The 27,988-nt window shown below is 33.1% G+C and overlaps 3 protein-coding genes across 10 annotated transcripts; 1 reads left to right on the top strand and 2 right to left on the bottom strand.

The window, feature by feature from the left end:
- The first annotated feature begins 5,117 nt into the window (after positions 1 to 5,117).
- LOC123216779 (ubiquitin-like-specific protease 1D) lies at positions 5,118 to 15,528 on the top strand. Of its 4 annotated transcripts, none has more exons than XM_044637345.1 (15): positions 5,118 to 5,558; positions 7,132 to 7,174; positions 7,554 to 7,648; positions 7,738 to 8,006; positions 8,286 to 8,334; positions 8,763 to 8,863; positions 8,948 to 8,980; positions 9,070 to 9,165; positions 10,122 to 10,224; positions 10,732 to 10,826; positions 12,579 to 12,701; positions 14,043 to 14,157; positions 14,612 to 14,719; positions 14,808 to 14,934; positions 15,311 to 15,528. In XM_044637345.1, exons 1-15 carry the CDS (start codon positions 5,208 to 5,210, stop codon positions 15,367 to 15,369), a joined length of 1,767 nt encoding a protein of 588 aa, XP_044493280.1. In that variant the 5' UTR covers positions 5,118 to 5,207; the 3' UTR covers positions 15,370 to 15,528. The 4 variants fall into 4 exon arrangements, 3 of the variants coding, with proteins under 3 accessions (XP_044493280.1, XP_044493281.1, XP_044493279.1); XM_044637346.1 differs by having other exon boundaries at positions 7,551 to 7,648; positions 8,954 to 8,980; XM_044637344.1 differs by having other exon boundaries at positions 5,119 to 5,558; positions 7,551 to 7,648.
- A 2,482-nt stretch (positions 15,529 to 18,010) lies between these two features.
- On the bottom strand, positions 18,011 to 23,137 carry LOC123216878 (pre-mRNA-processing factor 17). Of its 4 annotated transcripts, none has more exons than XM_044637513.1 (4): positions 22,873 to 23,135; positions 22,057 to 22,232; positions 19,527 to 21,312; positions 18,011 to 18,439 (listed from the first exon to the last, which is right to left on the bottom strand). In XM_044637513.1, the coding sequence occupies exons 3-4, from the start codon at positions 21,284 to 21,286 to the stop codon at positions 18,433 to 18,435; spliced, it is 1,767 nt and encodes a 588-aa protein (XP_044493448.1). In that variant the 5' UTR covers positions 21,287 to 21,312; positions 22,057 to 22,232; positions 22,873 to 23,135; the 3' UTR covers positions 18,011 to 18,432. The 4 variants fall into 4 exon arrangements, with proteins under 4 accessions (XP_044493448.1, XP_044493447.1, XP_044493449.1 ...); XM_044637512.1 differs by having other exon boundaries at positions 22,061 to 22,232; XM_044637514.1 differs by lacking the exon at positions 22,057 to 22,232.
- Positions 23,138 to 24,940: 1,803 nt separating this feature from the next.
- LOC123216019 lies at positions 24,941 to 27,553 on the bottom strand. Of its 2 annotated transcripts, XM_044636366.1 has the most exons (5): positions 27,395 to 27,553; positions 26,456 to 27,280; positions 26,096 to 26,290; positions 25,921 to 26,012; positions 24,941 to 25,836 (listed from the first exon to the last, which is right to left on the bottom strand). In XM_044636366.1, the coding sequence occupies exons 2-5, from the start codon at positions 27,218 to 27,220 to the stop codon at positions 25,131 to 25,133; spliced, it is 1,758 nt and encodes a 585-aa protein (XP_044492301.1). In that variant the 5' UTR covers positions 27,221 to 27,280; positions 27,395 to 27,553; the 3' UTR covers positions 24,941 to 25,130. The 2 variants fall into 2 exon arrangements, with proteins under 2 accessions (XP_044492301.1, XP_044492299.1); XM_044636364.1 differs by having other exon boundaries at positions 26,456 to 27,553.
- Between the last annotated feature and the right edge of the window lie 435 nt (positions 27,554 to 27,988).

Genomic DNA, 27,988 nt, shown 5'->3' with positions numbered 1-27,988 from the left:
AGGTATTTGCACAAGCTCTCAAAAGATATGATTTAGGCACTAAGAGATTAAAAAATTGAATGACGAATATGAGTCTTTGAATTTCTTTTCTTTTGCTTTCTTTCATTTGTGGAACTGTAACCCTTGAATCTCTTCTTTTCGTACCTTATACTTGTTTTCCTTTTATGATTTGAAGTCTTTAATCCCCATAAGAAATGATGAGATACCAAGTCAAGAGGATGGAGATCTGACCATTTAGGTTTTTTAATTTTTAATATGACTTTAGTAATTTGATCATTGATAGGACTGCTTAGATTAACATTAAGTTGGACCTAAACTTTGACTTGGTTAAAGCTCAATGTGGTTATTAGAGCAGGATTTTAAGTCAAATACCCAAAACTCTTGTGTCAAAAAGATAATTATCCAATTTTAGTGACATTAAACCAATATACCCAAATTATGTGTAATGAATAAAATGCCTATTTAGTAAACAAAAGGAAACTATAGCAAAAATTTTTGTAAATCGCATGTTTGAACCATAAGACCTCATGAATATGCAAGGCAAAATGGTTTTGACTTCCACTAGAGATTTTCTCAAGTTTTTTGGTGACAAAAATGACTTAAAACGTTAGTCAATCAATTCTTAGCATGTTTTATATATTTTAGTATAAAGATTTAGATGATTGGATGCGATTTTTGGGTGTTTTTCAGCTTAGGGTTTCAAATTTACACATTTGATGAAATGACGTGAATCCTTAGTGTTTTGGATGAATTTTGTTAGGGGTTTTGTGTTAGAATATGTTTAAATTTGATTTTTAATGAAATTGGATTCAAAAAATTGAATTTGGGCCTAGCAATCTCACCATGCAAATTCATCGCCGGTGGGATGGATTGGAGATTGGGAGGTGTTTGCTATTTTTCAAATATTATGGACCACACAAATGCACATGGTGCAAGGCAAAGAGTGAGATTTCAAACAGTTGACCACGCGTTTAACTTATGATGGGGGCAAACTGCGATTTTTTAAAATAGTTTGTCACACAAATTCACATATTGGGGGGCCAACTATGGTTTTTCAAACATTTTCCACCACATGGATTCACGTGATAATGGTTGGGGATGATTTGATTTTTGAATTTGGGGGGCTTTTTGATTTTTTCGATTTTAGGGTTTTCAAATATTTTCCATCCTAAGGGGCTTGCTAATATTTTCCATTTAAGAAGGTAAATTAAAATTTTTCTATTTTAGGGTTTTTAGAAGTGTATTTTTCAAATTTTAGATCTATTTTTTTGAATAATACAATTATTTTAAAAATTGATCTCATTATTATTATTTTGGATATTTTTCATTCAATTTAACTTGGTTTTTTTACTTGTAATTTCTAAATTTTTGGTATGTTTTTATGAACAAAGCATTTAAATTCCCAAAAAAAAAATTCCAGACAGCTTTTCGAAACTTCAATTGGGGGTATTTTGATATTTCCCTATTCAACGAGTAAATTATAATTTTTTCATTTTAAGGTTTTTTTCACATGTAGATATACAAATTTTTGTCTGTATTTCTAAATAAAACATTTATTATGAAAATTAACTTGATTGCAATTTTTTTCTTACAAAAACCAATATAAAAGAGAAAAAGGGATGAAATTAAAAGAAAAATGAAATTATCTGTCGATAAGCACTTTAAGGCCCAAGTCAGTTTGTACAAACATAAAGATGTAATATCCATGATTAAGGATACATTGAAAAAGGAGCAGATAAAAAATTTTCAAGATACATGTTTTAGGCACTTCCATCATGATGGGGGACCAAGACATGTTTCCTAATTATGAATAGCTTAATTTAATTAAATTTTCCTAGTGTTATTAAGTCTTTATTTAAAGTCATTTTCTTATAATTATATGGTTAATTATTAAATCTTAACGAAGTCATATTTTGATTTAGGAAATAAAGAGTTTTTTAGGATTATTTATTTAAGAAAGTTCAATTTTAATTAGAAATCTATTACTATTATTTCCTATAATTATAATTTCCTAGAATTTGAAATTAATTAATATTTCTAATTCTAGTTAAACTATTATTCTATTTTAACAACTTTTCTATTCTAATTGAATTATGATTTCCATTTTAATTAAGAGAATCACTAGTTTATATAAAGAGCTTAAGTCTTTGTAGTTAATTAATTTATCAATTATTAATAAAATTCATATTTGAGTTCTGTTTTAAAAATCTCTTTGCAAAGGTTGCAATAAAATTTTTGTTTATTTCTGTATCAGTTGAACAATATCAACCTTTAATCATTTTTATGAACAAAATCACAACCGCAACTACACTTGTCTTACATCATGTGGTATCATAACCCGGTCTTTAGATGGCTGGGCAAGGAGAAGTCCGAGATCGTTTTGCTAGAATGGAGCAACAACTTGCAATTGTAGTTAGATCCTTTGAGGGACTAACTACACAATTCGATGAGATGCTAGCTAACCTATGCCCATCACAACCTACACGAACTGCTTTTAATCTACAAAGGATGGTTCTAATTCTTTTTAGACATATGCAACCAAGAAGAGAAGAGGTTTCTTCACAAGTGAAATCCATGTTTGGAGAAGAAATCTATAAGTCTAAAGAAGCAATGAAAGAGGAAGAAAAATGTGAGGTAGTGAAAGAAGAGGGAGAAAAGATTATATTATTGGAGGAGGATGTGTCTCTTGAAATCACTTTGAATTTTGTGAAACTATCTCAATTCCTTGAAGAAATTGAAGAAGTTGAGGTGAAGAAGGAAAGACAACTTGTGGATGATGAAAAAACTAAAGAGATGAGCGAAGTACCTTTAATTTAAGAAAACCTTCATTTTCTTCAAGAAGAGTTGAAATTAAACATTATTATAATAAAACTGTTAATTAACTTAAAAAAGGTATTTTGGATTAGATATATCTTTGAAATCAAAATTTTCATCTTCAAATTAAGGCAAAATTCAAATCTTGGTCTGATCCTTTTCAATGTTTGCATGGTACATCACATGATGATGGCTCATGGGTGAGTCTCCTTTTTTTAATGGGAGAGAATGATGGGAAGCAAGACATTCTATTCTAATTGTAAAAAAAAAATAAGACTAAATTATAAAAAGAAAAGAAGTCAATAGAAGATTTAAGAAAAAAAAAAGATTAGATGGAAAAGACGAATGTGAACATTAAAGAAACAAACCAAAGACAAGAAGAAGGATGAGTGGATGACGTTGCATCCAAAAATGACATGACAACATGTTTGGCATGATATGATAAAGCGATGTGACTTGATTATGTGACATGAGATGACATGTTTTCTAGTTGTGGAAAATTTAATTTAATTTAATTAAACTTTTTTAATATTACTGAATCTTTATTTAAAGTCATTTCCCCATTATTATTATTATAGAGTTAATTATTAAATCTTAAAAAAGTCCTATTTTCATTTAGGAAATAAAAAACTTTTTAGAATGATTTATTTAGGAAAACTCAATTTTAATATTTTTAATTCTAATTAAACTACTATTCTATTTTAATAATTTTTCTATTATAATAGAATTAAGATTTTTATTTTAATTAGGGGAGTTACTAACCTATACAAAGGGCTTTAGTCTTTATAGTTAATCAATTTATCAATAAAATTAAGATTTGAGTTTTGTTCTAAGAATCTCTTTGCAAAGATTGAAATAGAATTCTTGTTTATTCCTTCGTCAGTTAAGCGATATCAACTTTTAATCACCCATGTGAATGGAATCACAACCCCAATTATGTTTGTCATACGTCACTTTACCTCAAGGACAATATATTCAGTGGAGTGTTAGTACACTTCTTCATCTTAAAAGAGGTGATATGGGCGAACTCGAGGGATAAGTTATCATTTAGGATTAATAGGGGTTGACATCAGATTTAACCCTTATGAGTTAACCGTTATTACAAGTTTTCGTCATTGTAAAATATCATTTCACCTCTTAAGATTATAATCACGAAATATCCCCTACATTTCTTTACCATCTTATTTTTTAGCACAATTCTAAATTACTATTTAACAAACCATAAATTATTGCATTGTCAATAAAATAAATAAAATTTTGAGTTATTGTTTGTATAAATTCATCGATATCATGAACTTATTTTTTAATCAAAATCACGATTATGAACTTATTTATTTCATATTGAAATCACAATATCAAATAATAAGTGAGATTGTGCATGTGAACACATTGTAGAGTTAAGATAGAATAAAGCAAATATAATTCTGGTATTATATTGAATATTTTTAGCATTTTTATTTAAAACCAAAGGACTTATTTCCATTCAAGTTTTGATGCGTTCTCAAAGTCATATTCATAAGGTATAAAAAACCCAAAGTCTTATCCATGGATTAACTACAGTTAAAATTTTTTATTGGAGGTATAGATAAAATTGTTATTTTACTAATAATATTAAAAAAATAAAATTCATTATATTTCTCTTTCTAAGTTTTAAAAACTAATAATTTCACCCTTGTCTAAAATTTTCTAACCCTGAAAAGTCGCAATTCCCCCTCCCCAAAACTTAAGGTTTTTTTTTTCATTGCTCCAACCACTGTTTTTGACATTAATGACCTTCTCTCTCCACCCTAAAACATTTGTTGGCACACGATGAAGCATTACAACCTCCCCTCTCCAGATTTTTTCGTTGGAAATGAAGAAATTTGGAGAGAGAAGGTTGTCAACATTAGAGATGATGGTTGAGGGGAGAAAAAAAACCTAAGTTTGAAGGAAAAATATAATTTTTCAAAGTTAGAAAATTTTATATAAGGGTGAAATTGTTAATTTTTAAAACTTTAGAGAGAAATTAATAAACTATATTTTTTTAAATATCATTAGTAAAATAACAATTTTACTCCTATTTTTAATAAAAAATTTTAATTACAATTGATCTATAAATAAGATTTTAGATTTTATAAACTCTATAGATATAACTTTAAAGACACGTCAAAACTTGAATAAAAAATAATCTTTTGGCCTTTATTTAACTCTTTTGTAATTTGAGTATTTTCGTTTAAACTTACAAAACCTGAGCAATTTGCTTATCACACACAAAATAAGGGTATTTTAATTAATACCCCTATTAAAACATTAATGTCGTATAGAGTTTCTTTATACTTGTTTGTATTCATTGTACTCTAAGAACAGTGCAAAAGAGACTTGAAAAAAAAAGAATCTCTGAAAAATTTGCTTGCATGGAGGAGCAAGAAGAAAATCGGCATAAGAGAAAATTAGACATTGACTGGGAGGAGGTATTTCCAACTGGAAACGACGAACCACCGGCTGACCTCATCGTGAAAAAGGAGGAACCACCGGCAGCGCCTCCAAAATCGAGGATACTCAGTGGTTTCAGCGATGACTCACTCGCAGGAGATGAATTTTATCAGCAGATCACCGATCATGAGCTGGAGGCGAGGATTTCCAGTATGAAAAAAACTTACGAGGACTTAAATCGAACTTTGCCCGATAAAGGTCGGAAGATTCTGGATAAAATTAAGCGCCTCGAGGACGAGAAACAGCGGAGGAGGCTTCGTCCGGCGGAGATGGTTTGTTAGTTAATTTTTCTCCTATCTTTTTTTTTTTTTTTCTGCTTCCTGTTTGGTCCCATAAGAAAATCGGAGAAACGGACGGACAACAGTTTTAGGATTTACAACCAAATTGTTCAGATTGTAATCACAGTTTACAGTGGCCATTTTCCTGTCGAATAAAAATATGCAAAAGCTTTAGTTTTTTTCACCTTTGGCTAAAATTTTTATTTTCCTCTTTATTTTGGGCTTACCGAAGGTGCAGTGTTAGTTGCGATAAGAGGTCATTAAACTTGCTCGTACTGTTCTGTTGGGGGATTTTTGCGTGTGCTCGTGTTAAATGTAGTATCTTTTATGGTTGGTTCTATGTTGACACAGGATAAGCTTCCATTTTTACTGTAGTTTCTGCATTTCTTTTTCCCAGCCATTCGCACTGATACTGGTGATGTAATCAGTATGTTGTGTTCTTTTTTATGGTGACATCAAAATTGTTACTCTGCAATGGGTTTGGTGTCTCTCTATGCTGCAGAAGTAGTGGAACTGTCTCTTTCACAAAATTATAATGTCAATTGAAAATGTGAATGAAGGCCTGTCAAATGATAATTTGTTGTAGTTAATTGTTTTTGTAGAAAATTGACAATAGTATTTGGTTCCAGCTTAATCAAATCATTCATAATTTTCTATGCTACCTGATATTTTCAACCTTTTGGTCAAATATAAAATTTACACCATTATAGTTAAAAGGATGATTGATTAATTCTCATCTATCTAATATGATTTTTCTGAATCTTATAACGTGTATGTCCTACATTGTTATAGGTTTTGATCTTTTATTTCATTAATAATATGAGAGGGTACAAAAGGTAATGGAAGATTCCTGCTTTTAAAGCAATAAAAAGTAGTCAAACCTTTCGCTGCTATATACCTGAACAGTCTTACATTGTTGATAAAGTCTTTCATCCAATTTTAGAAAGCATGCTGGTAATTGTGGAACTTGATCCATGTTAACTTTGTAGGGTCATCCTTAGTGTCTTCAGACCATGGGAGTTTTGAAAATTTGTCCAATTGAGTATCTCTTATGTGTTCAAACACATGATTCTCTGGTTACACACCTCATTTTTGGATGATGAGGTGTTGGTTGGTAACTGAAATTTAAGACTTCACATTTTTTATTTTTATACTCTTCAGGAGTTTTACCACCTCAATGCACATTATTTGTATCTTGAATGTTGGATTCTCAAATATGTCCACCTTTATCTGGTTATTAAGAGCTTGTTTGCTACCTTTTGAAAAACCTGTTTGGATTTTTGGAAACGCAAAATTCTTCTTTTTCATTAATTTTATTGTTCTTAGAAAACTGTTTTCAGGTACATTTCTGTATTTGTTTTTGATCTTGGAAATTTAAAATATTATTTCTTGTTTCAATATGCGAACAGATTTAGGAACTATTTTGTAGAGCATTATTGAATGGACCATTAAAATCTCCAAGAATTTGTATTGTTTTCTATAAACTTCTTAGCTGGTGAAAATATGCTTACTGCTTTTTTCATGTAAAGATGGTTAGACTGATGTTTTTACACTTTTAATTGCACAGGATGTTGATCGGTTTGAGAAGTCCTCAAAACTGACAAGCACAGGTGTTATCGGATTATCCTCATTGTTAAACCTACATGTTTGTGACCATTATATTTATAAGTATCTAGTAATTGTTTTCTTGAATTTTATTTTTTTTATTTTACAAAGAGTACACAGTGGTAGTACATTTACAAAAGTTAAGGCTTTAATTATTTATTCTCATAAAAAAATTTTGGTGGTTGTTTGTTTTAAAAATTATTAATGAAAAAAGATCATTTTGATAATATTTGGAGTTTTTGAAGATATGCAAATTGGTGTCACTGGCCTAAGTTTTTAGAGAAACGGCCTAACAATGTTATTCAACCATATCACATCTGATGCAATAAAAAAAAAGAACTTTCAGCAGAATAACTAATTAAGGAAATTAAACCTTTCCAGTAGGTGCTTCAGATGGCTTTAGACCTGGGACCACATCTTCTGAAGTCCAATTGCAGTGCTCATTTGCAACTGTTTTTAGTGAAAAAATGGAGGAAAAAGTATGATGCTTAACTTTTTGTTTGATCTTTTTTCACCTCATTTGCTGCCAACTTAATTGCTTTTGCCTTTTTTTTTAATTTGTTAACAGAGAGATTCTATGGTTGTGAAAGCATTTGATAAAGAATTATCAACCTTGGGCCATTGTGGTCACCAAAAAATGAGAGCTAATAGACAGTTATCCCAAAGGGAAAGAAAAGATCAATCATCATCAAGACAATTTCCTGTTGAGAGCCCTAGCAGTTTCTCTTGTAAAATAGATAAACCTGTTTATTCAAACGGCGACCATAAGGGTAGAGCTTCTTCCACGTATTCTTCCCACCACACTGGGGATAAGTTGTCCAACTGTTTTCCTAACAGGTAGGCATTTCATTTCGTACAACTCATTTCTCTCTTTTGTATCATTTGCTTGTTATACTGTTGCTCATTATTGGTTGCTGCTGGTGAACTTAAATGTTGTAATGTATTAGCTATGTTGTATCCTACTGTGTGTTTGACACATCCTGTGTTTTGTTATATTGTAGAGTGAGGATATGGTAACTAAGTTTATTGACTGAGAAATCTGCAATTCTCATTTAGTTGACTTGATAGAATGTTTCTCATGAATTTATCCTTTCCTTTTTCATTCTTGTTGGTTAGGAAGGATGCAATTGAGGTTCCACCATCAAATATTTCGAAGTATATGAAGGTACTATTTTAGAAACTTTCGTTTTATTTTTTTGCTTGCTTGTTGGTCAACAGTGAGCATAGTATGATGATTTTGTTCTTGAGATGAGTTTAAGTCCTTTAAAAATGGAAAATATATTAGAGCCATCAGTATAGGGGATTAACTTGTTTCTTTCACAAGCATGTTCATGAATTAGTTTGTGTGTGGATATGTATAGATTAGCCTTTGTAGCTAAGAAGAAAAGGGGGAAGTTTTACTATGAGATCCTAGCAGAACCAATTATCTTGACGGAAGAAAATTTAGCAGCTGTGGGTAGTAGTTAGGAGTTTGCTCATTACTAGTCAGTGTAATTGTTTAGCTTGCTTGCAATGGGTGTATATTATGTTTCTTCTTCATAGGTTTTTTATCTTCATTGACTGCTTAGATCTATGGCCATTTTATCCAAGCAGGGACGGACCTTGGTGCTCCTAGATGAGGATGAAACTGAAGATTCAACTGTGGAAACTCTGTATGTAGAGACAACAAAGCAAGCAGACAAGCTTGCTGAATGGTAAGTGGGATATCTGATACTGGTCAATAGTTTTCCTATTCTAAATCAGCTTGGTTTTAGGGTTTGATTTCTGAATTTTTTCAGTGACAGGGATGCTAAGATTGACTACCCATCAAGGTACATACCTAACTCTTCCGTGAAAATGATAATGGCTTTTTGGCTAACTGTTTTTATCAAAAGAAGTCATTTTTATCATCTTGACCCAGGGATGACCCAGAATCTGTTGAAATTTGTTACAAGGATATAGATCACCTTGCTCCTGAGGCTTATCTAACATCATCAATTATGAACTTCTATATTCGGTAAGCATTTTTGTATATGCTGATGCTACAATTAGGAAGATAATAGTTTTTCCCTTGCACATACTAGCCTTAATACTAGTTTTATCCCCCATCCATAGTGTGAGACCATGTCGCATTAACATGTGATTTTCCTAGTATGGACCTTTCTTTTCTTCCAAGAGATTTTGGTTGAAATTAGTGTGTTATTAGTAAATTTTGCAATTTCATTGCTTCCTAGGGTATTTTGTAATGCTTAAATATTTTTCCTTGTTGAATATCATTGAAGGACTGACATATTTGAAAGGTGTTGATACTGCGAATGTTATTGATTGACTATTATTATTTCTCTAAGGAGAAATATGACAATATCGACCCCAAGGGTTACCAAAACTGATGGAGTACTAGAATTTCTAGGGAGAAGGACTTGTTTGGTGCAGTGGTTGTGGACCTGGTCATTGTATCTCAGGTTTACATGTTCAATCAATACGGGCCCTGGTTAACCAAAAACAAATGGCAATATCATTGATGGAAATAATTACAATAGAGTGAATAAGCAAGTTGTCACAAAAGTTAAGATCTAGGCAAAGGATCACAAAAAGATCTATAAAGTATAGGTCAAACAAGTCAAACAACTCCAATATCAATAGATCATCAGTATCTAATGATGTTTGTTGGTAGGAACTGATTCAATGATTTCTTACAAAATTACGTTAGGCATGACAAAGCTGTTATGATTATTCTGTATGTATAAGTAACGTTGGGAAAGAGGAGATCTGGATTTTCCTTATTTTGTTAACTTTGGAGTTCCAATGCGATTACCTTCATCTTGTGTGCTATTTAATCCTTGTGAATTGTGATAATGTCCAAAATGTCAGAATGAGGAATCTATTATGCTTTTGTTATGGTCTGGGTGGACATTTTACTTGTGGATTTTCTTTTCAATATGTAGTTAATCAATTGTAAGTTTATCCTTACAGGTATTTACAGCAACAAGCATCCCCAACAAATAGGGCAATATGGGATTGCCATTTTTTTAACACATATTTTTACCAGAAGCTCAAGGAAGCTGTATCACGCACGGTAGCTACTTTCTTCATACTTAACAATCTGCTTCTTATTCTGTGGCATAAATGATAGTTATGTTTGTTAATCTGTAAGCAGTTTTGAATTGGAGTCTGAAAAAATATTGAACTTTTCGAATTAGATACCTGATTGACTTATAAATTCTGTGGCTCTCAAGGGCATTGAATATGTACTTGACTGGAGATATATTGCCATGCCATTGCTAATTTTGATGTTGAGGCTGCTTAGCTTTTGTTAATTCTTTTACTCCATAGTTTATTTTTATGAAATTATGAGGATTTTTTATGGAAACATTTGTGGCCCAACTTACAAATTTCTGGTGATCTTGAGGAGCCATTTAAAGCATGCTTTTACTGATATAATTTGGATTTCATATGTTAATGTGTCAACAATTTTCTTGAAGAATTATGCTTGATTTTTGAGTGGTGTCTTGAATTGCAATTTTGTGCTTTCTTTTTTCTCTGGTGGTGCATGCTACTTTTTTTCCGTCTCTTGCTTATGTAGGGGGGTGAAAAGGATTCTTTTATCAAGTTCCGGAGGTGGTGGAAGGGTATCAATATATTTCAGAAGGCGTATATATTTATTCCTATTCATGAAGAGTAAGTTCTCTTTGTGGAGGATTGTACAATTACTCAAGCCAAGCTTTTGAATGTGAAAAATTACCATGATGATCAATTGTCTTATGTAATGTTTATGTTATTAAGCATTGAATATGACCTTAAGCATTGAATATGACCTTATCTGATATTTGCAAATTAAAATTTTGGGGGTTCATCATTGGGTCCAGCGAGCACATTTCAATTCTTAGTGGAAATTTGTTAAGATTTGATTAGATAATAATTATTATAATAATAATAATAATAATATTAATTAATTAATTGAGAAAATATTTTATTAGGATAAAATATTTGATTAGCATAAGATATTTAGGATTAGGATATAAAATAAATGATTTGGAGAAATTTTTGAATTTGGAAGTTAAATTAGGTAGTATAAATAGAGGTGAGTGGATTGAAGGAGGGAGAAGAATATTGACATTTGGTATTTTGGGCAGCCTTTGGCTGACACCTCTTATTGTCAACATTATTTATTTAATATTATTAATATTTGTATTGGGTCTCTTTAAAATCACAGCATATTTTTATTAAAAGAGATAATTGCACAAATGGATTGTTTATTTACTTGTTTATTTTTATCTGCTGAACAAGCTGTATCATTTTCCTATTCTTGAACGCTGCTTATTGAATGGTGGGTTCACTACGATTGTACACTGCTTTTTATTCAAGGATCTTGTTAAACAACCAATTAGTCTGCAAGCACAATTATCCTTGAATTTATATTCATTTTACTTAAAGCAGTTATCGTTTTACTACTATACTAAATATTGGCACCCAAAAAGGTGGCTAATGTGCTAATATTTAGTGGGTCATATTAAGCTATTGAAGCTTTATCCAAGCAGCAGAAATTTAGTGCATCATCCTAGCCTCTTGAGACTTCCTTTCAGAGCCCTTTCATGGCTTTGGTAAACAAGAAAAGGTCAAAGTCTGGAGTTTGTGCTTTAGCTACTTTTTTGGTGATTTGCTGAAAAAGAAGCTGAAGTTCGAAAAAAGGTGCTAGGAAGAAAAAATTCATGTTTTGTGGGACATAATCCATTTCTTGCTTTTTGTGCATTCGTTTTAGTGAGATTTTTCCTTTAACTTTTGCTATTGGCATAATTTTTTTTGTGGTGTCTATAGCTTGTCTTAGTGAGGTTTTCAAGCTTTTGATCATTTATTGTATAGTTCCTATTTTGTGGACAGCTTGTTCACTCTTTTTTAATTATCATTTTTAATTTATAACAGTTGCTTTGGTTCTTCCAAAAGTAAGTGGGTTCATTTTGCATTGTTTTGGTATGTATCATTTAAAAATGGTGCTTTACCATAATCTGGAAACTATCAATAAATCGACTAGCTGATATTTAGTGTAGGAATGGAAAATTGATGCAAAGGAAAATTATAAAAGAAAATAGGATCATTAAGCTAGGTGAGGTTTTGCTTATATAATGAATTTTCAAGGTTAGTTTTCCGTGTGACAGATGATATTCTCATTTGTGAATTATTGAGTGATTTATTATCTAATGCCTGAACTGATCCAATTTGCCTTTTTGCATTTCTGTTTATCCATTTACCATGCATCATGTATATAAATGGTATGGATGTTTTAATAGGTCATGGTCTCCTATCCTCCTCCCCCTCCCAACCCCCACACCAACCACAAACCCACCCCCCCTCTCCCGCACCCCCCCTTTTAAACTGTTTTTTGGAATGCAATAGCTCTCATTTTGAATTCTTGTATGGTGTTGATGGATTCAGTCTTCATTGGAGCTTGGTGATTATTTGTATCCCTGACAAGGAAGATGAGTCAGGACCAAATGTACTTCATTTGGATTCATTGAGCCTTCACTCTAGCAGATCAATTTTTGATAACATTCGCAGGTGAGATGAAAGAAGGTTTTTCAGAGCATTAAGTAATGTCTTTATGATTATCACTTTAATTTAAAAAAATGAAATTAGAGTAAGGAATCACTTGTTTATTACATGTTCAAAGGGTTTGACTGTGTATGATTTGTTGTAATATTGGTGAATTTACATGCACAATCTTTGATGAGATAATTAAATAGGTGTATATTCTCTTGATTATGTGAGATGATTAATTGATGAATGTTCTTTAGATAATGCCTCTGTATTTTTAAATTGGCAAAGTAAGTAGGGCAATTTTATTTAAGGGTTTTTTTGTAATGTCATGTGGTTACTTCTTGAACATTGTTAATAAGTTCTTTTCTATTTTTCCTGAACACCCATAGCATAACATATTTAGCACATGTATGACTCTCTACGCTGTTGTTTATGTGATAATTATTCTCTTGATGTATTGAATGTCCTAAAATATATAAAGTGGGAATTTTATGTTCATGGTTAAGTAGTGAATCCACTTCATTCTTGAGATTTTGAAAACTAGTCTTTTAGCATAGGCTTTATTGGCTTGGTTTCATATGACAAATGTCTTCTAATATTTGCTTTATTTAGAATTGCATCATATAGAAATAGCAGTTAGTTTGAATTGTATGATCATTTTGTTTGATGCATGATAGCATGATGGTCAAGCTATGAACTGTCTTCTTGTTGATCATCTGGTTTCTATAGCTGTAGATGGTGACAGTCCGATTCTGCACTTTTGGGGTGTACAATGATACAACATATTTGATGTTGTAATGATGATGAGTTGGAGACTAGAAAGTATGGGAGTTTTGGCTTATATTTGAACTTCTTTTTTTGGAAATTTTAGGGTTTTGATTTGTGATGTTAATATGTTTTGTTTATGAAAACTAAGATGCTATCCAAAAAGTTTTAAGTTTTATCTGAATATCTGCAGTATGTGAAAATGCTTTTGAGATGATATTAAAGAACGGTTTTCAGTTTTAAACATTATAAAAAAATAATATTGTTTTTTTATATTCATTAATTATAAGGTTGTATTGGAATAGTTCTTCTGAAACATTTCAATCAAATGCGGTATCTAAAAGTTAATTTCCTTTATTTCCAAAAACTAAGAATTGTTTTTAAATTTTTAATCAACCTAGCCTTTGGATACTTTTAATTAGTTATTAAGAATCTTTTTCCTCAATCCTTTTATGTTTTTCCTTTTAGCATTCTCTTTTCAGTTTTCACATATCAAAGAAAAGTTAAAGTTATGGGATAGTGATTCTTGTAATCTAACCTAGATTGCCTTCGTAATGTAATTCCAAAGCTAACTATAATGCATATTGTGCTTTCCAGCTTTCTTAAAGAAGAATGGAACCTTTTGTATCAAGAAGTTACTCCTGCAGATATTCCAATTCCTGAAAGAATATGGAAATGCCTTCCACGTAGAATTGATGCCAGAAAAATTAAGGTAAATTTTCCTGTTGAGTACATGATACTTTTTTCTTGCATGGTGTGGTACTTGGAATGTTATTGTTTTCGTAAGCTGCTCATACAAATTTAATGGCAACAAAACATACAGTTTCTAAATCTAAGCTTGGAAGTTATTCTCTTGTCTTGAGGACAAGAGTCACACTTCCTGTTCAATGTTCTGATACCAAAGGTTATTCCATTGTTTGTGTCATAGAAATTTTTGCTTTTATCTCTGTGGCTGCAAAATTCCTTACAGCTGTATGATGACAAGGGGATAAGTCTTATTTCCAAAATCTTGGGGAAATTTGTTATCAAGTCAAACATTAGGTTTTTTTTTTAATTTTGGGTAATATTCACTTTTTATTAATGAGCTTCACACAATGATATTTACTATTTAAGTATATATGTTTTGAAATTTACCTGAACGATTTCATTTTTATATTTTCAACCAGGTTCCCCAACAAAAAAATGATTATGATTGTGGTCTCTTTGTACTTTACTTTATGAAGCGCTTCATTGAAGAGGTCCCAGAAAGGCTGAAGAAGAAAGACCTGGAAATGGTACTTTTTTGCTCTTAATAATTGATATTGCTTTTTTTTTTTTTGTAGTCATTTCCTAGTGATTTTTATTTTGTTTAACTTTTTTCAGTTTGGAACACGATGGTTTAGACCTGAAGAGGCCTCAGGCTTGAGAGTGGAAATCAGGAATTTAATTAAGAAAGAATTTCAACTTGCCAGGAAGAGCTGTCGTCATTTGAAATCGTCCTCATCTTCAGGTGATGCTGTAGGCTGAAACTGACATATTTTGCTGGTAGATTTGGTGTGCCATAAATGTTAGACCTGTATAAATGATTCAACTATTTGCCTGCTCTCCTTCCGTGAAGAATTAATAGCCAATGAAATCTGTAAAATGTTTTGGCAATTAATTCTGAATAAGCTGCAAAATTAGTCCGAAGGCATCCTCATGACGATAAGTGTGAAGGCTATTATTCTAACACTCGCTGGTTGTTCATACTGACTGGTTGCCAGTAAGTGTGAAACCCTCATTTGCTTCACCAGTTTTATAGGAGCAAAAATTACTGCTGGTAAGTAGTGATAGTGGTTTTATAAAATTTCTGATGTTTCTGAGTGTTTATTTTCACCCTTTCTTAGGGAGATGCCAAGAGACGGTTCATGTAAGTATCCCTGAGCTGAATACAATTTCTATGTAAAGCCCATCAGAACATTTGCAGGCAGATAAAGGTATGTCAATTTTCATGTGAATGAGAACACAAGATCGCTCGATTTTTCTTTTTCTTTTCTGTCAACAAACCTCAACAGAACCCAAAAAAAGGGATGGAACATTCAGCCCAATTTGGTTTCGTTTTTCATTGTTTGCAGTAGTCATCTTAACATAAGTACTTTTATAAAGCACAGCTAACTAGAGAAAGGAAATAAACTATTGCTTGAACAAAAAGAATTGCAGCTGTCCTCCCAGAATCTCATATTCACCGTGTCCAAATACAATCTTGGTTGGTTGTACCGGCTTCTGAAGGCAGCAGTAGCTACAGTCATGGCTTTGGACGTCCACACTCATGATAATATCTGCTTCTGCTTTGGAAGCCAGCAAAACCAACCAAGATTTTTATAAAGCTACACTAAATATGCTTTTGGGTATTTCTGGCCGCAAATTTTGAAGTCACAAATTTAGATTTTGTTCACTCTTTTTTCTTTGTAAAGACTCATTAGAAAGAATAAATATGTAGTTATGTAGCTGATTGACCGCAACTGAAGTAACTTGGAAGTTGAATTTCTGATAAGGTCTGTCAAGTGATTAGGATTTAGTGCTTGAAAACGAGATAGTCCAAAGTCTTGTTATTTTGAGTGTATGATTCTTGTCAACCAGCAAAATTTCTGACTTTATATCTGTGCGGACAATCTGCCTGGAGTGAGGGTTACTCAAGCTGTTAAAAAGAGAGTAGAAGGGAATATAGAATAGAGACCTGTAATAAATAACTCCAGCTTAAGCATTTTGTAGATGAAAAAGGAAAATCAAATTTATAAGGAAAGAGACATTGGTTCACCCTCTGGCAAGATCAGCAGACAATTGTATGACAATCCTGAAAGGCAAACTTCATTTTTGGGTTCATTGTTGCTTGGTTTTCCAATATTATCACCGCGTAGCTTTGAATTTTATGAGCCCATCGTAGCACCTATGAACTACTGATCATCAGGACGAACTAGTTGATTCTGTTTGTCTGGCCATGCATCATGCGACTTATGCTAATATTATGGTGAATTATTGAATTACATACATGGTTTAATACACTATTGTGGCAGGGTCAGGCAATGCCCGTGGATAACTCTTTAATTAAAGTAGTGTTAGATGCATAAATAATCACATGCGATTAGATAGTTAAAAATTAAAGATAAAATAATACATAATTACATTATGACATATTATTGTTTGTGTATAAAGTTACGCTTAAAAGTTGTGTATATAATATTATTGTTTTCATTAAAATCATCAAAAAATTCAGGCCAAATGACCATTTCCCATCCAAGGTTTGTTACAAATCTAACTTTTTATCTATTAACTATTGAAAATCTAAATATCTACTTATCTGTTAAATTTCATTATTACTGTCAAAGGTTAAATTATTATTTATTAAACTATTTAAAAAACCTAAAAATTTATCACATTTCCCTTTTAAGTTTAAAAATCTAATAAATTTTCTTCTACCTTAGGTTTGAAAAATCAACAGTTTTTTCTAGAATTTTGCCAATTACCATTGTTGATAACTGGAGATGGTGATGGCAACGTTCTCCCTCTCTCTTGGCTTTACTCTCGGTCACGCTCTATTTTCAATCATCATCGATCGACTAAACCGAATTGTTCGTCTCCAGATAAAGACGCAATTTGTCTTTATTAGCCAGTTTTCTTTGTTGATGATGACTAAAAATAGAGCAGGACTGAGAGAGACGCCAAGAGGGAGTGAGAATGTCGTCGTTATCGTTGTCTCCGATAACATGTTGAAAAAACCCTAACAGAAAAATATAAATTTTTAAAACTTTGAGTAGGAGAATTTATTAATTTTTAAATTTGAAAGATGAAAATATGATAAAATTTTAATTTTTTAAAATATTTTTATTAAACGATAATCTTGCACTTGACAATAATAATTAAATTTAACAGGTAAATAAATATTTGAATTTTTAATAGTTAATATATAAAAAGTTAAGTTTGAATCATACCTTGGTGAGAAATAGTCATTTGGCCAAAAATTTATTGCAAATCAATTTCAAAAAGATCCAAACTCCGTACCATGGTTTGGCAAAGGAAATTTGAGATCAAAACATCCACCTGATTCATGCAGTCTCACAAAATTATGATGAACATGATGTTGTTCTTATCCACTCAACAATATTCACGAAACATAGCATAATAGACCGAATATAGCTTCAGACCATTTCTCCTCACCGGACACATAAATCATGCACAGAGAAGATGAAGAGAGGCCAGAATGACAATGGGCAGGACAGAGAAAAGCCATATGGCAACTGTTAAGGTGAACGGAAAATTAATAGAGGTGAAGATGAACCATGAAGAACCATAAGACTGCCGTTGTGGCTGTTGTATAGTATTTTCATCAAGATGACGGTTGGCCATCAACATGAGCAATTCTACATATGACCAAGATATGTAAATATTTTATGGTTTCAAACGAGAAAATGTGATTTACTCTATTAAAAGTGTTTTTGGGCCAAATGTTTGGGTGGGAAGATGTATTTCACTCTTATGGTAAAAGGCTCAAACGCCACAGATAATTTTCTTAAATTATAATAACACAGTTAAAAGATACAATCAAAGGATGCTTCACAATATAAAAATCCAGGTTAATTTAAACGCAAACAATGTACTGTTGAAGAGAAGGGAAAACTTGGCTAGTCCTTTCCTTGCACAGCTAAGAAAGATTTTAGAGTGAAACATTGAGCAACACTGGAAATGAAACAGCTCAGTCATACATCAATTTAAAAAAGGGGGTGTAAACTACAAACCTCCAAAAAGAAAATTACAACTGAATGAACTCAAGAGCTGAATGGTTTGTCCAGCATCGCTGTGAAAAGATGTCATACATATGTCATTCATTTTCTCGAATAAGAAGCACATTTAGCCTTCAGCTGGAACTGCATACTGTATTCAACTTTCCAGTATAAAATTTGGATGCTAGATCATGTCTTACCAGATTCATCCAATGATATCAGCATATTTAGACCTCAAGCTGATAATCAACCTAATCCCTACAAGCCAGATATTAACCGGGTCACTCTTCCAGAATATTAGTCAGATTCATCAAGTAATATTATGAGTTAGCAAATGAATAAACCAACAAGATGTTGAGTAATGCCATTTCTCTAATTCATTCATTGAGGTGATGAAGGGGTACAAGACCCCAATGGTATGGTGCCAATGCAGTTAATCAAGTTGATCCTAGATTAAGGGCCTGGAAGGTATGCAATGCTCATAAAAATAGAAGTGGATCACTGATAAGATACACATAAATATTTTGCAAAGTCACTTCTCTTTGATATGGGTCAATGAAAGTGGTCAGAGCTCAAGCTATAAACTACCTCATTGTCAAAATAAAAAAGTGTGTAGAGACTATAAGATTCATTTACTAGAACAGTAAATACTAAATTAGACAGGAATAAATCCTTGAAAGATTAAAAAGGGCGGAAAAGTTAACTTCTAAGTAACATTTATATCTTTTCAGCTTCAACAGAAGCAGAAAAAAAATATTTCTTTAGTGTCAAAAACATAAAATAAAAATAAAAACTCTGACAAGGTCTGTGCTTCCTTGATATCATATAAAACCAGTGTGGCACATAGACTACTACTGAATATGGGAAAAAAGTTTGAAGGATGAGTACGAGCATAAAAAAGAAGGTATATGAAAATAAAGTACCTATTCAAGTATCAAAAAACCAATATCCTTCAAACATCTATCATGTAAAAAAAGGAATGCTTGGCTGACAACAAAACATTGAAAGTACAGTGATGAAATAAAGGAAAAAATAAAGAAGGGAAACATAATCTTAGCGATTGATCACGTAAATCACTGATGACTAATTTGGTTATCTAGAAGAAAGATACCCATATATAAAGGAAAAGGGAAAAAGAAAAGAGAGAGACAAAAAAGAGTTCTACGGCTTAAGACAAACAACTTCAAACATACAGTAAAAAATGATAATATCTCTTAATGCATATAATTTGAAAAAAAATTTGGTACCATGATGGAACAAACGCCAGCAGACCAATTACATACATAAATGAATTGAGTGGACAGGGAAATATTAATCCAATTTAATGGCATGAGAAACTACTTACCAATACTTGATCAAGCCATCCCATCCACATGTTGCCACTTTACTTTGTTCCAATGGATGCCACTCGCTCCCAATGCAAACTCCCTCGTGACATTTAAGGGTCCTGAAAACTTTGCAACTCTTCCAGTCCCAAAACCAGCACTTACCCTCACCATCTCCAGACATGACAAACCTTCCATCTGGTGAGAAATTGACTTGGCATGCATACCCAGCCACAATGTGTCCAGCAAACCTCTTCTTCTTATTGAGCTGGAATCTCTCCCTAGTGCTATAAATTAGAATTTGGTTGTCCAAACTCTGTGCTGCAAGCCAATTGCCATTGGGGTGAAGTGAAATCGATGGCATAGAGTGCATATGGGGCTCACTAATATACTTTATGACCACAGGAATCCCAAATTCCCATACACGAAGAGACTTGTCATCACTTGAAGTAACAAACCTCCTGTTATTATCTACAAAAGTAATTGTATTCACTGCCCCCAAGTGTTGATCATACTCTTGCGTTATTTCTTTTGTGTTCATATCCCACTGAACAATCTTCTTATCACTCATACCAGCCAACAAAATGTTTTGCTTATCATCATCAGGATTAAGCTTCACTACATATGGAATTTTCCCAGTTGAGAAAGTCCTTATAACTTGCCCAGTTTCTGTATCCCAGTACTTAATATTTTTATCATACCCAGCAGTCAAAAATTTAGTCCCATCGTTACAAAATGAAATATCCCGAACTGCCTTTGAATGACCCATGTAAGTCCTCATACACTTACCTGAATTAAAAACATCCCAAATCTTTACCTTAGTATCCATCCCTGCAGAGAGAATCAAATGTCCATATTTGGGGAAGAACCGAATTGCGGAAACACCCTTTGTATGCCCACTCCAAGTATGCACCAATCTCTTTGGTATATAACAGTGATCATTTGCTGCTTTCGCATCTTTGGGAGGTGCAATCCAAGACCGACCCTGATAGTCCTTCTCTTCCTTGCCATGAAAAGTAGTTTTATCCACCACAGGCTCCCCTTTCTCACCTGCATTACCTTTCTCTTCTTTCTTCTTTGCATACTCTTCTGCATATTTCTTTTGCTCTTCAGTTAACTCTGTTTGGACCTCCTCCTTCTTACCTGCCCAAGGGCTCTTCCGGTTCTTCATCAGCCAAGTGTCAGTCGAAGGATTATTAAGCTCTTCCTGATCTACATCAACACTCATATCATCATTCTCCTTTGTTTCCTTTTTCTTCTCCAGCTTTCGCTTCTTTTGCTCATGTTGTGGTATGTTATACACTGATATACCGTCATTTTTTTGCAAAACATCCAGATCACCTATATAATTATTGCCAGTGGGGTCAGCAGCATAGCCATACTTGTGGAAAGTGTTGTATTGTTCATCAAAAACAAAGGAGTCGATGGAGGCATCCTCCACAAAACCAAGCTTGTGGTTGCGCATGCCTTGGGCAATTCCATCCTTGGCATAGGGGTGTGCCGGACCATATATAGGCGCCCAAAGTTGATCGTAGGTGGGATTGTAACTGACAACATGCTGGGTAGGGTCAATAGGTCTGGATTGGGTCTGACGAGCTTGGGCAACAGTTAGAGCAAGTGTGGTATCATCAACTTTAGGAGCGGATGATTTCGATGGGAGGAGGCGTGGTGGTGATGAATCTGGTGATTCTACAGCTGTTGTGCTAGGGTTTTGGCCCTGATCTTCTGTTTCATCTAATTCATCCTCTTGTTCATCTGCATACTTTTGAAGAAGGTCCATCGAGGAGGAAAGACTAGATAGAGATCCTGTGATGCAAAATTCAAATCTTAATTGGTTATATGTTGAAAAAAAAAAAGAAAAACTGTTGGCTAAGTAGCATGGAAATGAAAACGCTGAAATGGAAATGTTGAAATGCATTTTCTCAAAAAAGTAGGAAACAAAAATGTGTAAATATTAAAAAATAAGGTCTTTTTTTATAAATATCAATTTTTTTATTAAAAAAATACAGGTTACTGTATTTTTTATTTGAAAAAAAAAACAACAATTGAAGCAACATTTACAATTTAACACTCAAAAGATGGATGGTATTTTCTTCTTCTTAGAATTAAGTCTAATCATTCATATCCATTATGTAAATTCATGTCACAACTCTTGATTTGGGCAACTAAAATGATAAAAATAAAGAAACAGTATTATGCAATGAAAACAAATTAAAGGCGAACTGTTGTAAACTGTACAGTGAACTATTAAACTCAAATTTGTGTACAAGTAAGCAACAAATCTGTACCTAGGAATGTAACAATACACAATAATTGACACCCTTCAAGCTACAAGTGATGCAAAAGTGCGCAAGACAATTACTTGTCGCTAAAGCTTTCATGAATAATTCATACACATATATATATATATTGCAAGAATTCATAGGAAGAGAGCCACTCTCCGCCATTAACAATTTCACACAGAAAAATTTCACAACCCCACTGCAACACAAATGATAAATTTATCTAAAGATTAGCTTTTCATGTACTAGTAAGAGAGAGAAGACGGACCTACCTGAAAGATTGAAGTTGTTACAAAGAAACAGCCACGGACTTGATTCTAGTAAATCAGTTATTGAGAAGCCGTCAACGCACTGGATGAAGCTGGAGATGAGTTTGCCAAGACTACACAAAACCGGTGATGGTCTGAATTTGAAACACCAGAGACAAGGAGGATGCGTGATAGGCTGTCAGCAATGGAGAGGAGATTTAGGTTTAGGGCTGTTTAATTTCAGAAAAAAAGGGGAATGAATTTTGTACTCCTTTTACGCGCAAGAATGCATTTCCTTTTTCCTTTAAATTACCGAAACGGACAAAAAACATGTAGTACAAATTTCGGGCGTTTCGGAAACCCAAGCGTTTGAATTTCCGCGCTTCTTGACAGTGGGGTTGGCAGAGGGATGAACTAATCACTCTAGATGATACTTAAACACATTAAAAAAAAAAAGCCATCCATAAAAATAAGCAAGACGTGTAAAATAATTATATGAAGTGAGGTCTCGAACTTTAATTAGTTTTCGAACCCCAACTGAAACCATAATAATCAAATTATTATCTCTCAATGAAGTGAAATGTCGAATTTTAATTAGATTTTGAACCTCAACTGAAAACACTACAATCAAATTATTACCTTTCAATATGACATGCGTATCCCCTTCTTGAACATAAAACCAACAATAATTTTAACCTAATTATTTTATGCCATATAGCATTCAACATTCAGAATTTACAGAAAAAGTAAGCTCTAATATATTCACATGGATTAAAAAAAAGAGAGAGAGGGAGAAAGGCAAGGTCAGAGAAAGAGACGGACAAAGAGAAGCTTACGTAAGGGAGACGGCGGCTGGACTTAGTTGCCTGCGTGTTAGGCTTCGACCTGCAAATCTAGGGTTTTGTTTGAGGATTTAAATTTTCCGAATTTCGGAAGGACGAAAAGTTCACCGGCTGTCCAAAGTCCACGGCTGGGAGATCTTAGGCGTCGACAACGGATACTAGTAATCGAGGAGGCTGAATAATTTGGGTGTTTTTGAATCGGGTTTGATTTGATTAAAAACCGAGAAACGCCAGATGGTTTTGTTTTTGTTCTTGCTTTATTTAATTTTTTAGTGTGAAAAATTTTAAATTATTAATTAAAGAGTAATTCTCTTTCCCACCCAAAGTTTGATCTATATTCTTTTTCACCTTTAATAAATAATTTTTTTTCCAAATTAAACTCACAATAATAGTATAGGACAGTGAAATTTCTGTTTTATCTTAAAATTTTGATTTTTCAAAATTATTATATAATTATAAATTAAAAAATTAAAAATAACATTTTGAGTAATATTATATATATATATATATTTTTTACATATAATTTATATGCATAAATAACATGTCATTATATAATTGAATATTACTTTATTTCTAATTTAAAATCACTCAATCATATGATAATACATTATTTTATATATCTAAATTATGTATTAAAAATATATACGCATAATTTTATTAATAACATTTTAAATATTTAAATTATATAAGAGACTTTTTAATTTTCTTTCTTTTCTTCCTATAAAAATTAGAGTCTTTACCATAAATTCGTGTATTAGCGAGTAAATACAATTTTTTTAAATTTCAGGTCTTTATAAATTTGAAAAGGGTTATTGGAGATCTAGAAAAAAAGGGGTTCTTTGAGAAATTTTTTAAATATCTATTACCCTTAATAATATCAAAATAATAATTACACTTTCAAAATATTAAATAAAATAAACAAAGTTTTTAAAATTAAATTATCATATTTAAAATATTAAGTTTAATAAAATATTTTTTTAATTTTTAAAATTAATAAATAGAAAAATTATTATTTTATTTTTATGTCATTATTTTTTAACAAAGTTTGAGTTTGGGCAACAAAAATTATTTATACCGACTAGGGGTGGACAAGTCTTTCAGCCTAACCTTGGTGGGAAATGGTACGTCGTCTTTATTAAATAAAAAAAGTTAATAGGAGTGGGTCGGTGACGGATGGTTCATTCGCCCCAACTTAATATCCAATGGGCTTTTGGGTCAGCCAAGCAAGGCTAAAACTGTTCCTGGTCCATTTACTTGCAAACTGAACACAATATTTTAGGGGTTTTTAAAAATATATAACCAAACTTTTGGGGCTTAGAAATTAACCAAAATTCTTAACCATATTCATCTCTGGTGCTGAATGGAGTGGGAAACGTTAATATTGGTGGAATGAGATTTGAGAAGTCATGACCGATAACAAATGAGTTAAAAATGAAGAGATCAATATATGGGAAGTGTCATCGGAGATTCGTCGATATGAAATAAACTAAAGAGAACAATATCAATGAAGTAATGAATCGAATATAGAGAGATTAATATCGGAAGTGACTGTGGAAGTCAAATCGGCGTAGATGGAGCTTGAAAAGGGACATCAATGAATAAGATATGTTGTTAGAGTATAACTAGTATGAAATGAGCTAAAAATGACAATATTAATGAGAGAATGAGCAAAAAATTTAAAAGATCAATGCCTTAAGTGTATTTACAAGTTGAATCAATATCAAAATAAATCATTAAAAGTGAGAATGTCGACCGGGTTCAAAAGAAAAAGAGGATAAGGGCGAAAGAATTAAGAAGAAGAGAGTTTTACCATAATTTTAATATTTAAAAGTTTTTTTTAATTTTTATTAATTTGAGGTGATACTGTAATTTAAAAAGTAAAATAGTTTTTTAATATATTAATTTTACTCTTAAACATTGTTTTAGGGTTCTATTATGTTAATAAATTCTGATTTTGGATGGAAAAATGTATTTTATGTCAATTTAAGGGTGGGAAAGTTCTTAGGTCAAACATCGGGTGGGTAAATAGTTTTCTATTTTATAAATGGCTTAATATAAAAAGTTATTCTCCAACCTAGTGAAATTATATATCAGTTGACAGAAATTTGGTGAGAATAAAAAATCTAGAGTGTTTGACAGAAAAATAACCAAGATTCAGGACGTGTAAGGGGCAACAAGTACATTCTGTAGAATCAGAAAACAGAAGAAATCAAGCTAGAAAGTCATCAAGAAACTTTGACAAATCTCTCCCTTCAAGGGTTCTTCATTTTGATTCTCAGCTTCCTGGCTATCTGTGCAGCTTTGGGATGAACCTGCCTCTTACTGCTATCACACTGTTCAACCTCCACCCAATTAATAATTTTGAGTATGAGGGACTGAGGAACTTTCTTAACATCCCCATCTCCTGAGCCTTTTGATTTCTTCATACCCGTTTCTAAAGCTTTCTCAACAAACTCCATAAACCAATTTCCAGCTTCACTTTCTATCTGCCTACCCAATTTGATTGTATGGCTTAAGCTGCAAGATACTAATGGTTTCCTATTTTCATCATTCTCGGCAATGGCTTCAAGGTTAAGTTTACCAAGTGGCGTTGATGGTGCTTTTTTCTCTGAAATTGCCTTCGTATTAGAGTTTGATCTAAGGAGCTTTTCAAAGTTTGTCTTCTGTTCTACTCTTCCCGGGAAGACACAAACTGATTTGTACAATGCCAATGGTCTCTTTGATGTACTCATTTCCGAGTTCCGGGTTTGGTCCAATGACTTGTTGGTTTCGTGTAAAACTGGTGCTTCTTCTTCTTCAGGCTTTCTATCTTTTGGATTTTGAGCCATTTCAGTAGCTGCTTGTATTGACACCATATCACGCACTGCTTGCACAATCTGTTGATGAAAATCCAAAAACTTCTCAAAGCAAGCTGCTGGAGCATCCGCTCTAGCTGATTTGCTCAAGTTCGAAAACAACCTGCAACAATAAATACTATTAATCTAGCACGCCTCAAATTTTCAAATTGAAATACAAAATAGAACCAAATGATATATTTAATACTTGAGAGAGCGAACTAGTGTATCTGTAGCTGAAGCATCTCTTAGTGCTTGAAGGGCAATCTTCTGAGCCGTTTCTCGCTGCTGCACAGCTTCCTGTTTAAGAATTATATCAGTAGAAAGAAACAATGATGCAAATAGGCCACATATAAAATGTGTGTTACAATTCCTGAATTTACCTTTCCTAATATGCTTAGCTTTCCGGGTAAATTCATAGCCAGACTTGTGCTGCTATCTGAGGCTGAATTAGCAGACTGAGACGGTGGCTGTGGAGCCACCTTTGTGTTCGAGTTTTCTGAATCTCCGGCCGTTTTTGGGGAAGCTATGACTCTCGCATTCCTTAAATTTGGCGGTGGTGTCGAACTTTTCTTTTCCTACAATAATATCTCAATTCTCAACAAAATTCAGGTTCCTTGGAGTCATTAAATCTACTCGTAAGTTACTAATTGTTGCAGAAAGTAAGAGAACTAAAAACAGAATGAAGCAGAACATTGAGAGACAATTCAATTGTCAAAAACTTGAGGAACAAATCTACCTACAGCTGAGTTGAAGGGACTAATTGGGATGCGTGGCTCTCGTTCACAGACACTCTTGCTTCTTGGAAACTTGGAAGCAGAAGGCACAACACAGCTTTTCCTTAGAAAGGCAGGGCTTTCTCCCTTCGTGTCCACCATTTTAGCCAAAAGTCCCCCACCAAAAGAGCACCTAATGCCTGCATTAACATTGCCATCTTTTGCTACTCTCCCTCTTGTCATCGGTGACATAGTTTTAACAGCACTAGGCCGCTCTTTAACCGGTGTACATTGATCAAAATCCAAAGGAACTGGCTTCAGAACCATGGGGGATGAGATCCCATCAAACCCATTTTGTCCCCAAGAACCTCTTCGACCTGAAAGCTTTGAATTGGCTTTTTGCACACTTTTTTCTCCTTTCTCTCTCAGACCCATCAATGGTTCTGGTGTGCCCACTAATGGATGCCTGCCAGGGAGCGGCTTTGCACCTTTAACAACTGGAACCGGAGATCCGGGCTCCAATCTATCAACGTATATGAATTGCCCAAGTTGTATCTTGTTGCTGAGAACAAAATCGTCTTGACCAGAAGGAAGACCAACATATACAGAGTGTGAAGAATCGGAGACTTTAATGTAGAATCCTTGTTTAGGCCATAGGTTCTTCTCATCAAGCTCCGCTGGGACGATGTCGGTTACTTGAAGAAGTGAACTCCTGTGTTCACTTGTGGGCTTGAGTCCCGTGTTCATCCCATCGAGTAGTTTTACCAGAATTCCAGGTGCCAGAGTTGCCATTGCCTTTTAACAATTCAAGAATCACCAAGAACAACCACCAAACTTCCAAGAAACGAGAAGCTTGCCAAGAAATTCAAGAAGGGTAAAGAAATGAGTTGAACTGAAGCAACAAATTTAGCAGCGGAGTCCTGTGATTAAATCAAAACACGTAAGCTAAAGAAGCGGGAAGATTACCGTGAAACATTGAGAACCACACAAAGGAATTGGATTTTCACTTATCAGATTCCTGGAGAAAGAAAGAACGAAAAGAGAGAAGGAAAATTGATTGGGTGTTTACTGATTGAGCTGTTGGCAACGGTAAGTTGGTCGGAGAAACATTTTAAAATTTGATCTTTGGAACGTTGCAGCAACGGTCATATGTTGTTGCGTCGCGTCATATCGATTTTTGAATTGTATAATGGGAATAAATTTGCTTTTAAGACTTACAGACGGGCGCGGCCGGGGGCATGGGCGCATTTATTCAAGGCCCACTGGCAAGTTTACGTAGTTTCTAGGGTCCGGCCCAAGTGGGAACAAGGCTTGGTTGGTTGTCTATTGATCAAGCTTGGGTTTTAAAATAGAGTAGAGCTGAAAATTCCCCATTGCAAGATGGTCAAATACACAATCTAATTCTAAAATGATCATGCATGCACCTTGATATATAAGGGGAACATAGTGGTTCATTCGCAAATCGTATCATAAATTAAAAATCTAATTTTTTTATTATATATTATATAATAAGACGTGTCTTTTCAAAAAAAATAAAATAATAAAAATTCTAATTGACAC

This window comes from Mangifera indica, chromosome 5 (assembly GCF_011075055.1).
Source record: "Mangifera indica cultivar Alphonso chromosome 5, CATAS_Mindica_2.1, whole genome shotgun sequence".
Lineage (NCBI taxonomy): Eukaryota > Viridiplantae > Streptophyta > Magnoliopsida > Sapindales > Anacardiaceae > Mangifera > Mangifera indica.
This window is presented reverse-complemented; position numbering and strand designations above follow the sequence as displayed.

What these genes read in the sequence shown, in the direction of transcription:
- LOC123216779 (XM_044637344.1), top strand. Translation starts at nt 5,208, where the DNA reads ATGGAGGAGCAAGAAGAAAATCGGCATAAGAGAAAATTAGACATTGAC. An exon ending in CTCAAAACTGACAAGCACAG is followed by an intron (nt 7,175 to 7,550) that starts GTGTTATCGGAT and finishes AAACCTTTCCAG; the next exon opens with TAGGTGCTTCAGATGGCTTT. An exon ending in ATATTTCGAAGTATATGAAG is followed by an intron (nt 8,335 to 8,762) that starts GTACTATTTTAG and finishes TTATCCAAGCAG; the next exon opens with GGACGGACCTTGGTGCTCCT.
- LOC123216878 (XM_044637513.1), bottom strand. Translation starts at nt 21,286, where the DNA reads ATGGACCTTCTTCAAAAGTATGCAGATGAACAAGAGGATGAATTAGAT.
- LOC123216019 (XM_044636364.1), bottom strand. Translation starts at nt 27,220, where the DNA reads ATGGCAACTCTGGCACCTGGAATTCTGGTAAAACTACTCGATGGGATG. An exon ending in TTAGTCCCTTCAACTCAGCT is followed by an intron (nt 26,291 to 26,455) that starts GTAGGTAGATTT and finishes ATATTATTGTAG; the next exon opens with GAAAAGAAAAGTTCGACACC. An exon ending in AGCTAAGCATATTAGGAAAG is followed by an intron (nt 26,013 to 26,095) that starts GTAAATTCAGGA and finishes ATTCTTAAACAG; the next exon opens with GAAGCTGTGCAGCAGCGAGA.